Source organism: Astatotilapia calliptera, chromosome 2, assembly GCF_964374335.1.
Source record: "Astatotilapia calliptera chromosome 2, fAstCal68.1, whole genome shotgun sequence".
In the NCBI taxonomy this organism is placed as follows: Eukaryota; Metazoa; Chordata; class Actinopteri; order Cichliformes; family Cichlidae; genus Astatotilapia; species Astatotilapia calliptera.
In genome coordinates, this window is record NC_137423.1 from 36,568,890 (window position 1) to 36,583,468 (window position 14,579).

Genomic DNA, 14,579 nt, shown 5'->3' on the forward strand with positions numbered 1-14,579 from the left:
GGCACCTAAAAAAAATTAAAAATAAACTGTTAAGAGCATCATCTAGATCTGTCGTCACTAGCATCTGCTTAACCAGTAGTCCCAGATACATTCAATTTACATAATGATGTTAAAGTTAAAATGATCACGAATGCTCCCAACTATCTTGCAATTAAACCCTTTTTTTAAAAACATTTTTCTTTCACAGACACTAAAATTAAGAGAAAAACTCTAATTCCAGACCTGTCATTTTCCGTGAGCCTGGCGTTCCAATGCTAATATTATCTTAGCATAAAGACAAGATGGAAGATGGAGAGTGCTTCTGCTGAGTGAAGGCTATTTAGGTCTCTCAATCAGCACTCGCTTGGGATATTGTGCAGTTAATGTCTAAAAGTGGTTTACTCATCATCATTATCATCACTGGAATTCTTGTGTAGTCCAAGATGAGTTGTGTCATCTTGACGAGATTAAGAAAATGACGATGTTTTTACTGCACTGCATATCTGTGTAATAACCAATATCAATTTTAAAAAAAACGCCATTTTTCCGCTTACCTTTAAAGCTGCTAAAGCATCTAAACCAGCAGAAATGCCATTAGTGAAAACAATGTGCCGGGAGTTTCTTTGACAATGAAATGTCAGCGGAGTCTGTTGTAGCTCACATGCCGGTATCAGCGCCCACCTGTGTCTAAGTATGTATCAGAACACCCTGGGGGTGAATGCATCGGATTCTACAAGGTACCACCACGTTCGAAGCACAATTGTGCACTGGCTGCTCTGCTGTGGGGCCCTGGTACTTCTCTAATAATCTACCCAGCATGTGTTTATCTTTGTTGGACCAGGTTGTGTGGAGGAGGCGGTCGGGAAAAGGAAGGCAGACAGAATCCTGCCAGCCTGCATGTGAGGAGCCCGCAAATCCAGAGGGACTGCTGGCTTTGTGTGACTGTGTGCTCACGTGTATGTGTGTATGTCTGAGAGACAGAAATGGCAGCAATACAGCCAACATGAGTTATGGTCTGACACACATACGCACGCACACAGACACACACAAAACATTTAATTGCCAAAAAAAAAAAGTCTCTCCCGAGCTCCATTGTGTCTAATGTGTTCAACGTTAATCTTACCCTTTAGGGACATTTGTTGTTGTGTTAATTACACACCACCAGGAGCCCTCATTAACACACATACAAATATGCACACGCACTAGCACACACACAAACACACTATGTATACAATTTAGGTGGAGCAAGTAGAAGCTTAGACTAAATACGGCAGTCCAATATGTGTGAAGCAAAGCTAATGAAGCATTTACAGGGAAAGGGGTCATCGGAGATTTGCCTAAGGTCAAACAGTCTCCTGCACCTTTAATGAACAAATTCAGCCTCAGATGTAGAGAGGGACTTATGGGTGGGCCAGGGTGCCCTGCTTAGTCATCCACTACACCACTAGCTCATCACATCCTGCACGTGCCTTTGCTTCCACCGGTGTGCAAGCTTTGGCTAAAGCCAGTAGAGGAAGGCAAACTGGAGTCCTCAAAAACAAACAATTAACCCCAGAGTATTTTTGCTGCCCCTGTTCTCTGCCTGCCATCAGCGCTCATTACAGTCAGTGCAGCGATTAAACTAGAAATGCCGCCTTGCGATTGTTCGCCTCTGGCGACCACTAAAAGTTGCACTTTACACCCATGACTGTCCAGATAATTTTTAGTCAACACTTTGAAGGAATTTAATAAACATATTAAAGCTGATTTTTTTGTTGTTGTTCAATAACACCGATTCCTAACAGAATGCAAAGCTGATGCAATGACAGTCGACTCTGATTTAAATATAAATGCTGCTGTAAAATTCTTTATAGGCACCACATATAATCTATACAACAGCAGTGAATTTTACTTTCATTACTAGAAACCCAAATATATAAAAGGTCTCGCCTTATTATCTCATCATGGTAGACATTTGGGTGAAATGTTTTCATAATTAGCATATAAATTATTGAGTTATGGGTAAATTGTGTTTTGTGGAGTCACAATGACCTTGATCTTTAGCCATTTAAATGAAATCGGTTCATCCTCGAGTTCCCATGTCTATCGAAAATCCCACTGTGGGCTCCTGGTACGTCTCGTTTACAAGAATTATATGGATGTGAGGTCGCAGTGACCTTTATCAAAGTTCATCCTCGAGTACAAATGAACAGTTGAACCAAATTTGAAGAAATTCCTCAAGGGACCCTCACAAGAATGGGGCAAGACTCTTAAAAAAGAGGGAGAAAAAACTCTGCTTGTCTAACTCACATTAAACTAATCTGGTAAGTACATAAGGAGAGTGTTGTGAAGCAAATTGTTTTTCTCTTTCATAGAGGGTGAAATACCCATTTTAGGGGCAGAATAATGGGCCACAAGGTGACTGGTATGTGCTTGTCTTCATATCGCATTCACCTAACAGTGGGACTTAATTACATTGGAGGGGAGGGCTTCACATATTCAATTATAGGTAGTCAATTACAGACACAGCTGTAGCAGATTTATAAAAGATATACATTTGCTTGGGAGAAATTGGCACTGATCGCTTGGGGCAGATAGCTGATAGATGAAAGGAATACGCCTTAGGAGAATTATATGTCCACTGGCACCAATCTACATGGGGATGAGTGTAAATGAACAACTGTGCAGTAAGGTTTCTTGCACAGTAATGCAGTGCAGTCCTGCATAATCGAATACATATGGCAAATTTTTTGAACCCATCTGAGGGATGGCTAGGAAACTGTCCCAACACTTTCAAGGTATAAAGGAGACATTAAACTCAGCGATACAGAGCATTAGTCGCAAAGCGCAAGTAAGAGGTAATAGGAGGTACGCTGACATTTCTGTATTCAACATGTTAGGTTAACAGAAAAGATTATAATAAGAATTCAAATCATAGTAACAAGATGTGAAGAACGCAGAAGTGTAGACTGACTGGCTGGAAACCTTTTCATTGCTTTTCTTAGAGCTCCATTTCAGCACAGCTGAACTTTAATAAAACAGCAATATATAGTAATATTCATGTTTGCAGCAGACATGAAATATCCAATGCATTTTGCTGCCTCGTGTGATTATAATTAAAATCAAGGTGTATCAATCCTCTTAGGTTAATTTGTCTTACACAGTACGTCTGTGGTGTCTTTCCATCCTGGGGATGCTTGCGGCCTCAGAAAGGTTAATAAGCTGCTTTACCTCAGACTGAGCTGGATTGGAGGGGAGTTGGAAAGGTGATAAAAAAAAGGCCAAGAGAGCAGAAACAACTTAATGCAAATCCATGCAGTCAAAGTAATCTGCCACATCTTTAAAACCACCAGCTCTGCTACTTAATAGTCTCCAACTACAACTGGACCTCTACTTTCCACGCAGCAAAACATTTAAACGTGGCCTTGACATCAGTCGGTCCTCATCCCGCGATGAAAAACGGAGGTCAGAGGTCTGGGAAGAATTTGGAAATGATGAAACACTCACTGAAATCCAATGTTTATTAGCATGCCCACCCACTGTGGACTGAGTCAGTTCAACGGGGCCTTATTTGCATGCAAGTCTCAGTAAACAACATTCCCAAAACACCCTGGTATTATCTGTACAAATATGTAAACAGTGCAGAATTGCTAATACTCATTTTGAATCTTAGTTAAAATGTGCTTGATTGCTGCAGCGTTACAGCTGGTTTCAGTGTGCTCACGTAAAGTGTAAAAGCAAACTGTCTCTGTCCTGAACTGCTTCCTTCAACATCTGTAGGTGGAGCAAAACTGCAATAAGGGTGAAACACTACCAAAAGACACACAGATTAACATGGCTGAAGTATGAGAATAGCCTCACAGCAGGAACAGAAACCTTCTGACTCTGTGAATCAAGTGTTTGCTTACAGAGACAAACGCCTGCACCAAAGGCAAAAAACAAGCACACTGAAATAATGGTTGATGCTGAACATCATTGCTCAGTCTTCTGCACATTTATCACATTCCAGCTTTAGCTTTTTCTGCATTTTCAAACTGTGTTTAATGAAACACGGTCAAAAAGAGGGAACAAAGGAGGAGATAATCTATAAAAATGGCGGTTTAGAGAAAAACATGATTCCCATTCAATGATTCTGCACTGCATCTATAATCTCATCTGCCATTAATAGTAACTATGTGGCTTGTTTGACACTTTCAATCATTATTTCAAAATTCATCTTTTTTTATAAGAAGGCGTCAAGGGCACAAGAGTAACAAATAAAAAAGCAAAGAGGTAATAAATAAAAAATTAAAACATGTTTGGACCATATGCTTGTTAGATGAGCAAATTAATAACATGGACTTTAAAACGTTTTCTTTAATTTATTAAGTTTTCTTCTCCTTTTTTTGTTACACCTACTGAGAGAGTCAACTTTTAGGGACAGAGGGAGGAAACTTTGCCAAAGAGAGCCGAGTCTAAACCTAATGCTGTGATGGAAAACAGACAGAGACAAACATTCACACAGAAAATGAAACACAGAAATTTGTATGCTATGGATATAGTGGCAAGACAATGATAAGCGGAAAAAGAAGCAAGATACCGTCTTTAAGTTCAAGCGAGATGACAGGTTGAGAAAGATGGTGAGGAGCACATAAAGGGATGGAGTGGGAGGACGGAGAAGTACAAACAAGAAAGGTAAAATAAATAAAAGAAAGGCTAAAAGCAAAGGCTAACTGTACCAATAAGTGTCTCCTGAAGGGAAACTGAGACAAGTTTAAAGGAGAGTTTATGTGACTGGTGTGGAGAGGTGGTGCTCAATCTTTACAAGGCCAGAGAAAACACTCAACCTTTTCACTGAGCTGGATAAACAAAAGTGTCTTAACATTAATTTGTGCACACAGTACTGGAAAACATCCTTCCTGTCTGTCATTGACACAGGGCTTTTGATGGTCTTCATCAAAAACTTAAAAAGTGCAGGCTCCTTTGCTTGTTGTAGAGTCTGTATTGATCCTGAATGCTAAAATGAAGTTACTTCAGTAATGAAAAATTCAAGACAACTATATCATACAAGATATTACATTAGCATATTCTGAAAATGGTTGTCTGGGACTAAAGCATCATTAGTCAGGATGTCTTACTGGTTTTTGACAGCAACATATTTTAACTAACTGCTGCATCTGACAAAGCTCAATTCCATATTTACGTAACAAAAAAGTTTTATTCCAGCAGTGCCAAGTTTGATATAGTTCCTCTAAGTGTCGCCGCTTTTAGTGTTTTGTTTTGTTTTTCGTTTTTCAGGTGACTTTGGATCACAATCTGTAATCACGACGGTCTGTCTGCTTTATTCTCTCTTTCGCTTACCTCAACCTCTTCTATCTGTGCAGAAATTTACCGCACTCTGGCATGAGAAGTCATGATTGTTTATATTCAAGGAGGCACCATCTTGAACACGCAGGCCTCTGATTGTTTACTATCCTGCTTGTGACATCACGCTTGCTCTCTTCCCCCCGGCGATGCTCCGTCTCGTCTCTGTACCGTTCCAACCAGATTGGCTGTGGGAGTGTCACAGCCTGGCCCTCTTGTAGTCACAAAGCAATTCCACCAAAGAGGTTCACAGACAAATGAAACTTAATGCCATGTAACAAACTCGGCAGGCTAGTCTGCACTGTCAGGCGTTGTGTTAGCTAGCGGAGAAACAGAGGTTTGTCTGCACCTTTTGATCTTTATCTACATGAAAATCAAGACGGAGGTAGATCCACAGTGCGTTCAGACAGGTCAGAGTTAGACATGTGTACTAGCGCTCAGTCAGTATATAAATATATTAATCATATAAATATCACCCATGCAGCATGCAGACAAGCCACTTCACTTCATTATCAACGCTAATGAAAGCAACACTTAAGGCAAAACTTTAAAAACTTTTGAATTTCACTCAATGAAGCGCACACAGCGAGCAGTGAGCCCACATTACGGATTCCTTATAAAACTCACAGCTCTAGCACTCGTACTTCTGAGCTGGATTAGATATGCGCTCCATATTCTTCTGTTTGGGATCATGGGCGTGAGTTAATGAGGCTCCACCGGGGTTGTTCATGTGAAAAGCTCCGGCGACAGTGCTGACATTGTCATCTTTTTAAAGGCAAGTCCCATTGTTAATAAGAATCCTATCACTCAATTAGGAAGGCGTGCAGACGGGAGATTTACTGGACGAAACACGAGGGAGACGCACAAACACATACAGCAACTTCAGATACTCTTCCATTTGTTTAAAACTAAATGCCCCTTTCACTCTATTAGATGCTACATTAGAATAGATTAAAATTTTCTGACATGTTTGGGAAGCATGGTTGTTATTATGCATTACACACCCGCAAACACCATGTAAGGGTAACTGTGAGGGAGAGTGGCCAAGATATTCACAGCCACAATAGTGGAGACGGCAAAACAAATGGAACTTTAACATTTAACTAAGGAGCTGTATTTATAACTGACAAATACAAGACGTCATTCAACATTTCTCTCATGTATTTATAGACTTTATGTCTCGCAATTTTCACTCTAGAAATATAGCTCGACAAAACAAGCTTAGTTTGCCATCAAAAGGGAAAAGACGCTTGTGCGCTAAAAGCTACTTTGGCTCCTCCCTTGTCACAAGGGTACTGAGAAAATAAAGAAAAAGCTCAATAAAGGGGAATACTTAAAAATGTTGATGAGAAGATAAAGGCAAATTGATGGAAAATATATACCTCTTAAGGTCCGTGGAGAATAAAAAGATTAGAACGATAACAAGAAAGATTGACATATCCCAAATTTCCGTTAGCTGAGATTATCCGAGGGAGCGAGCATGAAGAAAAAGAAATAAAATATTTAGATGCATAGGGGATATTTATTTTTCAAGAGACAGCTTTTTGATGAACATTACAGTCTACCTGAAGGCACATAAAAGTTAGCTGGATGTAGACTTGGGAGGCTGTAAGCGGCAGGTATCAAAGAAAGCTAATATTCAGAGGGCTAAAGTTAAAGTGCACCATGATAGCCAGAATGGCTCTCATCTGAGAAGAGAAGATTAAAATCAGTGGGACATCACAGCAAGGCAATATGAAGTGGGAATGAGAGGAAATTTCTCTCTCGCTGACTCACTCTCTTACAAAGATGCACACACATAATATAGTCTCCTACAATAAACCAATTACTAGTCATTAATATTTAAGGGCCTAATTTCCATTCATATGTAATATATTAAAAATGTGCAGGGATGAGCAAAGAAAACGGCTGACCCACAGATATCCGCAGTGAGCTCGCTGCCCCAAACAGAGAGAAATGAACATCGGGGTGTTTTGTGTTTTATTGAGACAAATGTCCCCTGCCTGCACCAGCAATTAATGGCCTTCCCATAAAATGTGGAAAATTGCACAATTTGAGGCGTTTCTTTTCCAAAACAGCCTCGTTTCAAGTAATAATGGACATTTAATCTGGAATGCATGATTGAGTGATTGAAATGTGAGGAAAGGTCTCGGGTAATCAAAACAATTCACCCAAAAGGGAAGTATCTCTCCACTCAGACACCGATGACAATTTACAAAATGAGTATGTGGTAAAATGCCAATTGAGATCTTGTTTGTGAGAGACTGGAGCTGTTAAACAATGAGGCTGAGAGTGAGAGTGGGTGTCTTTTTACCAGGCTGGCCCCGGCTCCAGATGGACACCATCATGTCCAAAGAGATGATTTCAGAAGAAAGCGGAGAAAGACGAGATAAGAAAGAAGAAAGAACGAGATTTCTGGAGAAGAAAAGCACAGGATAAGGACACAGAGAAAGCTGTCTTGGCGAACGGTCCCTCCTCTCAATTAACACAATCGGAAATAAACAGCCGTGTACTCCAGGGAAGCATGGCAAACCATCAAGCTTGACTCCCAAACACTTTGACATAGAAGATATCAAAAGCTAATCATTGCACAAACGCTATCAATTCAAGGCAGACTGTCCCACAGTGGGCGACAATGTCTTCACTTGAGCTTAAACTCATTAGATTAAGGTCCTTATTACATTGTGTGTAGCTGAAAAGGAAGAGCTTCAGCAATAGCCTAGGGATGTGTTTTTTGAAAGAGCAACAAGCTTTTTCAAGGTTTTTATCACCGAGACATATTGTTAGTAAATGAATACCGCTTAACGGGATTAAAATAATTTCCGTAGCACTTGTTGCAACATTTGCTGCTATGTTTTGTGAGCCAAAACGTCTGTTAAGTATAGTGAAGAAGCACTACAGGGGCTACTGGTCAGCAACAGTTTTCTTGTCTAAGAGGCTGCCGAGTGTCTGGTGAGGTGGCCGATCATGCGTGAGTGTGTTTGATCCGGTGGCCAGGTCAGCCCTGATGTTAACAGAGTTATTAGGGGACTTATTAGGAAGAGTCAGAGAGCCAGCTAAACCCCCCACTGATTCCATCATTACTGCCGTTGTGGCTGGGCCATTACCGCCCTGCTGCTGGGGCTTTGTAGCAGGGATTGAGAATCAGCTGGTGTGCACACCACATTGGCTCAGTAGGGGAGAGCATGTGTGAGGGGCAGAGCTGTGGGGATGGAGGTAAAGCAAAAATGGGTGTCAAAGTGGGGAAAACTCTTGAAGGATTTGATCTAATTTATTGTTATGAGGGGCAGGATGACTGCAGCCATCACTTGTAGTCAGGTTTAAGCCAAGTTCAGTGCTGACCTTTACACTGAAACTTCAATATGTGTACCTTAGATAGATCCCTAACACCGCTTTTTCTTTGTGTGTGTTTGATTTTGTTTCCTTTTTAAATTTACAAATAATTCCCGAACAACAAAAGGATGTGCGCCGCCTGTCACTCTATGATAGCTCGGATAGGCTTTATATATATTCCTCTCTGCAACTTATATATGACACATAAGGAACATACAGTCCATGTCGGGATTTCAGTTGTTGTTGAGTAATCTCCTTTCTTTCTCTGTGTTGTTTCTGCTGAGAAGCCCCCCCAGACATCACCATTACAAACTGGCACATGCCCTTTGTCCATCACCAATTGATGAGGGCAATGGAGGAAACATTTTGGAATAAAGGGGGTGTGAAGTTTGCCAACATCAATCTTGTTTCAAATTGAACCGCAAAGTTCCAGCTGAATGAATTGCCTTTCAAATGCAGGAGGCCATGGCTACACGCATTCAATCCCAGAGTGAATCTGTTTTGATCCCAAGAGCCGTACAAAGGCGCAACACACTGATTGATAAAGCGAACTGAGGGGAGATGAGAGTAAAAGAAAAAAAGAGAGCCAAGTCAATGGGGAAGAGTGTAAAGGGGAAAAGCCGATACAGCCAAGTAAAGGCAGAGAAGATCGAATAAGACAAAAGACAAATAGCAAAAGGGTAAAAAACTATCTGAATGCAAAATAAGATAATTCTACAATTGAGTCCAAGTTGTTCTACAGAGACCAAGTGTTGTATCATACACAATTACTTGGGTGGTTTTAATAGAACACCGAGATTTCTATGATAACACATTTGTTCAGCTCTTTGTGGGGTGGAAACAATTGTCTGATCACAAACTGCAAAATGGTGTCAAAGGTGAAGACGATGGCACGACATCAGTGTCCACAGTTGTAACACATTTTCAACATGCTGCATCCTTCCAAGAGCAAAACAGAATAAAGCACAGCTAGGCTGAAACAATCGGGCTGAATGCTCTTCCCTTTATAGAAGCCACAGAAGCGTATTCCACTCAGAGATGGGCGTAATCTGATTACTTTTTTCAAGTAACGAGTAAAGTAAGGGATTACTATTGCAAAAACGGTAATGAGATTACAGTTACTTTCCCGTAGGAACGCTGCGTTACTGCGTTACTAAAACCGTGATTTTTTTGCGAGAATGTAAGCGAGTGCGACGTTAGTGACAACAGCTGTGTGCAGATCAACAATGGATCATATATCGAGTGCAGAGAGAGTATGAGCGTGCAGTGTTTAAAGCGTGGAAGTACTGACCTTACTTTGAGTTTGATTCCATAAAAAGTGACAAAAACATTAGTGTCCGCTGTGCGTGGGAAGAAAACTTCTTTTTACAGCGAAAAAACCCCTAAACTTCCGAGCAAGCACCGAGTAGCTACGACGTAATGGGAAACTCACAGAGAAACTCGCGGATTCTTCCACTGACCGCGGCACACCTGCACCAGGGTAACCCTCCGCCTACCCTGCTCCTGCTTTACAGGTGAAAATAGAGCAAAAGGACCGCTGAGTCTGACTTTATTTATTTTCTGCTGTGTTTTACTTGCATCTATTTGAAAGACTGAGTGTAAACACAAAAAATATTTTATTTTATGTGCTGGAATGTGCAGAAAATAGGTTTAAATGTTAAACTAATTTCTTCCAGTCAGAGAATGTTGCATATAATTAAATTTTTGCTTGATGCATAAAGTTAAAAGATTAAAACTAATAAAACAAGTTTTAAAAACATGCTTTTCCATTTGATTACATTTTGTATGATGGATTATGTAGAAAAAGTAGAATTGGGCTGAAAGATCTATCACTTTATCAGCTCTTCAGGTTGTAAATCGGGTTTTTAAAAAGTAACTAAGTAACTAAGTAATTAATTACTTTTGAAAATAAGTAATCAGTAAAGTAACGGGATAACTTTTTGGGGGAAGTAATCAGTAATTAGTTACTGATTACTTTTTTCAAGTAACTTGACCAACACTGATTCCACTTACAGCAAAAATATGAATTAACACCAAGTCGTTCAATAAATAAACTTTGGATGAAACAGCTGGATTGTGTTGCTGTACAGCCTTAAACCGTTACATTTGTGTACGTTTGATTGACGATGGCTTGAGTTAAAGTTTTCTTTCTTTTTCTTTTTTTCTTGGAGGGGGCATGATTCATTTGAAGGTCTTTTTCTCTATTTATGCTGTATTTATTCTTTGTAATCATACAAAGTTACTGAAACTTGTAACCACAACAATGCATCACTGGAGAGCACTGATTTAACAGGTGCTGTATATTTACATGTATATTTTGGCTGCTGTTAGATTCCCTCATGTTTGATTTTTACACCGTATGCCTTTCAGGATGCAGCCCCAACCGGCATTATTCAAAGCATTAGAATAACTATCTAAAATCCTTCTTTTGCATAACTACATCCTGGTTTAATCGTGACCACATCCATTTAATGGGCTGGTTAAATGGAACTGCTATATTTTCAATATGTGCAATACAACTTTTTTATGTTATTCAACATCCAAAGGCGGAAAAAGAAATGTTAAGTATGACTTAGTCAGTTAAGACCCAGAGTAGTGACTTATGTTTTAAGTTTTCAATCAAGTTGAAAAAACATATTATAATAAATGACAAAGAAAAAATAGCCACTTTAAAAGACTGAAGCCAGGCTTGAAATCCCTCCTGATTATCATTTCCTTTTCTTGGTAAAACTCATTAAACAGTAAGACTCATAAAAGCAGCAGGGGAGATGACAGTCTAGCATTCTCAGTTGTTTTAGAGGCCTCTGAGCGCAATAAGCATCTGAAAATTGGGGGCTGTTAAAGTGATTCTTTTTTTTCTTTTACTGCCAAAGTGTTGTTCTTCAACAATGCAAGTAACAAGCAAGAATCCCAAGAAACGTGGAGATAACAGAAGCCTTTTTTGCACCATTTTCTGAGGGCAGCTCTGCAGGGAAGGCATTTACACCTGCTTGCCTCATCTTTCACGATACACTAGGCCCCCAAAGTGTGCTTGACTTATAAATATCCACATCTTGTGGCAAAGATGGAGGGACCACAAAAAAGCAAAGAAAAAACAACAAGTGTGTGTGTGTGTGTTATTTAAAAAACAAAACAAAAACAGGGATATTGTCTGGGCAATATCCCAGACAAATGAAGTCGGTTTTCACTAGTGACTTGTTTGTCAAATCAGCACAAAGGATTTATGGTCCGTAGCTACAATGAGAGGTTACACTGAGAGTACGAGACCTCAGAAATTAATCTTGCTAGTGCTGGTCACGACACCTGAAACTCCCCCCACCCCCAAAACTCCTTTAAACTTCACCATTCTCAGTTAAACAACTGGACTTGAGATAGACGAAAACTTTACACCAATATAGGTCAAACTTATTCTTTTTTAAGATAAAATATTTCATTTTTAAGCACGCTTATCCTCAGATTGAACTGAATGAAGCATGAAACATGGAGAAGAGGAAAACAAATGAATTACTATCTCATTTTAGTAAAATCCTATCTAGCACCTTTTCTGCAATACGATCTACATCAAAGCCCTTCGCATTGACTTTCAACTTCACTGTAGGGAAGGGAGGGGGGGGTGGAAGATATACAACATTAAACAGCATTTTTCATTCATGAGCAAATCATGTTCTGTTTCAACAATAGAGGAAAAAGAGCTGATTCAGTGAAGCCGCTGCAGGGGTAATTGATAGGGATCCAGCAAAGGTAACTCCCGGGGGAAATGCTGGATCATGAATTCCTACCCTGCCAGCGGGAACAAGGACTATCTATAGACGTTTTTTTTAATCCCCAGTGGGCGAGAAAGTGGCTTTAATAAAGAATTTAAAAGGACATTTAAAGCTGAATTAAAGCCATGTGTCTGTGAAACCAAAAAAAGGTTAAGTTCTAATTTATTATAAGAATCAATGGGAAACATTTTTTACTGCACTCTCCAAGCGTAGCGCTGATTTACACTTAATATGAACACTTTCTTCCTCAATAACAACTCATTAATCTAATAAACGAAAAAGTAAATAACTGTTAACTGCAAAAAAAAAAAAGGGTTTCACTTCAATTACTTGAACAGCGTTAAAGAGTACATGTTAAAAATTATAGCGCCTGGCAGATATCCCTTCGTGAAAGATGAGAAGGGAGTGGCATGACTGCTAGGCCTATCCCTGTCACTTCATTAAGCTTTGCAATAACTGTTCTTTGCAGCCCACATTCTCCTTCCATCTGTATTATGCTGGTAAATCACCTTGCGGCAGCCAAGGGAAAATTGCTATTTATTTCGCAGTACAAAAAAGAGACGACTCTCGTTTGTAGACCTGGAGGCTATGAGAAAGACGGAGCAAGAAGCTGCTGCCAGGCTGACTAGTGTCCAAACAGATGGTGGGTATAAGAGAAAAGTTGGAGGATTCTGTATAGTTATGTCCACACATGCTGACAGAGCTCCGATTTGACTGTTCTGCGCTTGACAGGACTCTGACTTCTCCCCTCCCACTGTTGCTCGAATTAGAGGGGTGTGCTGCACACACATAAATACACAAACACACATGCACACGCTCGCTGTCAAAGAAGTGGAAAACACTCAAATTGTCATGGGAGGAATACATCAAGTGCCTTCACACACATATACACACACATATTCTTCCATATAAAAACAAACTTGCGCTGCACTGCTTGTGTTGTTCATCAGCAAGTTAGGTAGCCTGGTTGTGTATCTGAGAAACAAACTGGCCGGGACAAGTAAATTCCCAGAGCTTCTTTCACCAAAGCCTTCACGTCTTCCCTGATGGAAGATTGGTCTACTGGACTGGAAAAGGCAAGAACCAAACCAAGCATGGCCGCTCTTGATTCACACATATATGTACAAGCTCGGGTTTGTGCACGTCCACACACACAAAAATAAAAACCACTGATCTGAAACTACTCAGTGGGTACAAACAACAAATACAAAAAGGAGCTACTTGGCATTTTAACTTCCTCATAGACACATAAACACAGTGAAACACAAGCATTGGTATGCATAACTGGCATAGAGATTTGAACTGAGACCAAACAGAAACAGTGGTGGTGGTGTCGAGACAATTACGTTTTAAGTGAGAAAAGACGCCAAAGGAAGCATATGTCTGTTGACTAATTAAGGATGGGGTGGAGAAAGATGACGCCTCCTTACCTTTGCTCTGTGAGGAGAAGCAGAGGGAAAGCTGAGCAAATAGGTCAGGATTCTCAAACTTCTCTTCTTTGACTTTGATCCAGAAGCAATTCTCTGCCATTTCCTGAGGCACTATCTGCAATGACACAAGGATTCCATTATCACCACAATCAGAAACCGTCATTCCACCAAGCTGCCACTCAAAAGTTCTTCTCACTGGAGATGGAGTTTGTGAGTGTTTTTGCTGCATGCGGCCACACACATGCCCTTGAGTGGCATCTTTAGCATCTGAGTGACAAACAAGAAATAACCAAACAGCAACAGGAGAACGTGAGGGATACATTAATATTTGCATATGACGAGAAACCGCATGAACTTAGCCATGCTAAACTTTACCCGAGTGAACAGACACAAAAACCAACATCGTAGGAATCACACGGCTGCTTAGTAAAGACGAAAATGGAGGCGTGTAAAGGAAGATCAAGACATGAACACATCTAATTACTGTAGTAGTGTATCATCAATATCTATACCATTTGCCTACTTCCGCTGTACACTGTATTAAGTGCTATAATGAGACCATATCTGTGGCTTTTTGTCAAACACTCGAATTTGCACTTGACCCAGTGCAAAGCTGCCAATAACCATCTTCGAAAACACAGTCATTTCACACTGAAAGACGTCTAAGTAAAACACTCATGCAACACAGACCAATCTCCATCTAGCTCTGGTCCATTACTCCCAATGCTGTATAGTAACAGTAATAAGTATA

At 40.1% G+C, this 14,579-nt stretch overlaps 1 protein-coding gene across 10 annotated transcripts in view; it reads right to left on the reverse strand.

Moving 5' to 3' along the window:
- Nucleotides 1–14,579, reverse strand: part of diaph2 (diaphanous-related formin 2) — a 370,107-nt gene that overhangs the window by 210,023 nt on the left and 145,505 nt on the right. For all 10 annotated transcript variants that reach the window (XM_080308461.1, XM_080308483.1, XM_080308468.1 and 7 more), the window contains one exon: nt 13,829–13,943. In XM_080308461.1, the coding sequence (XP_080164587.1) occupies nt 13,829–13,943 (115 nt within the window). The remainder of the gene's footprint in view (nt 1–13,828; nt 13,944–14,579) is intronic.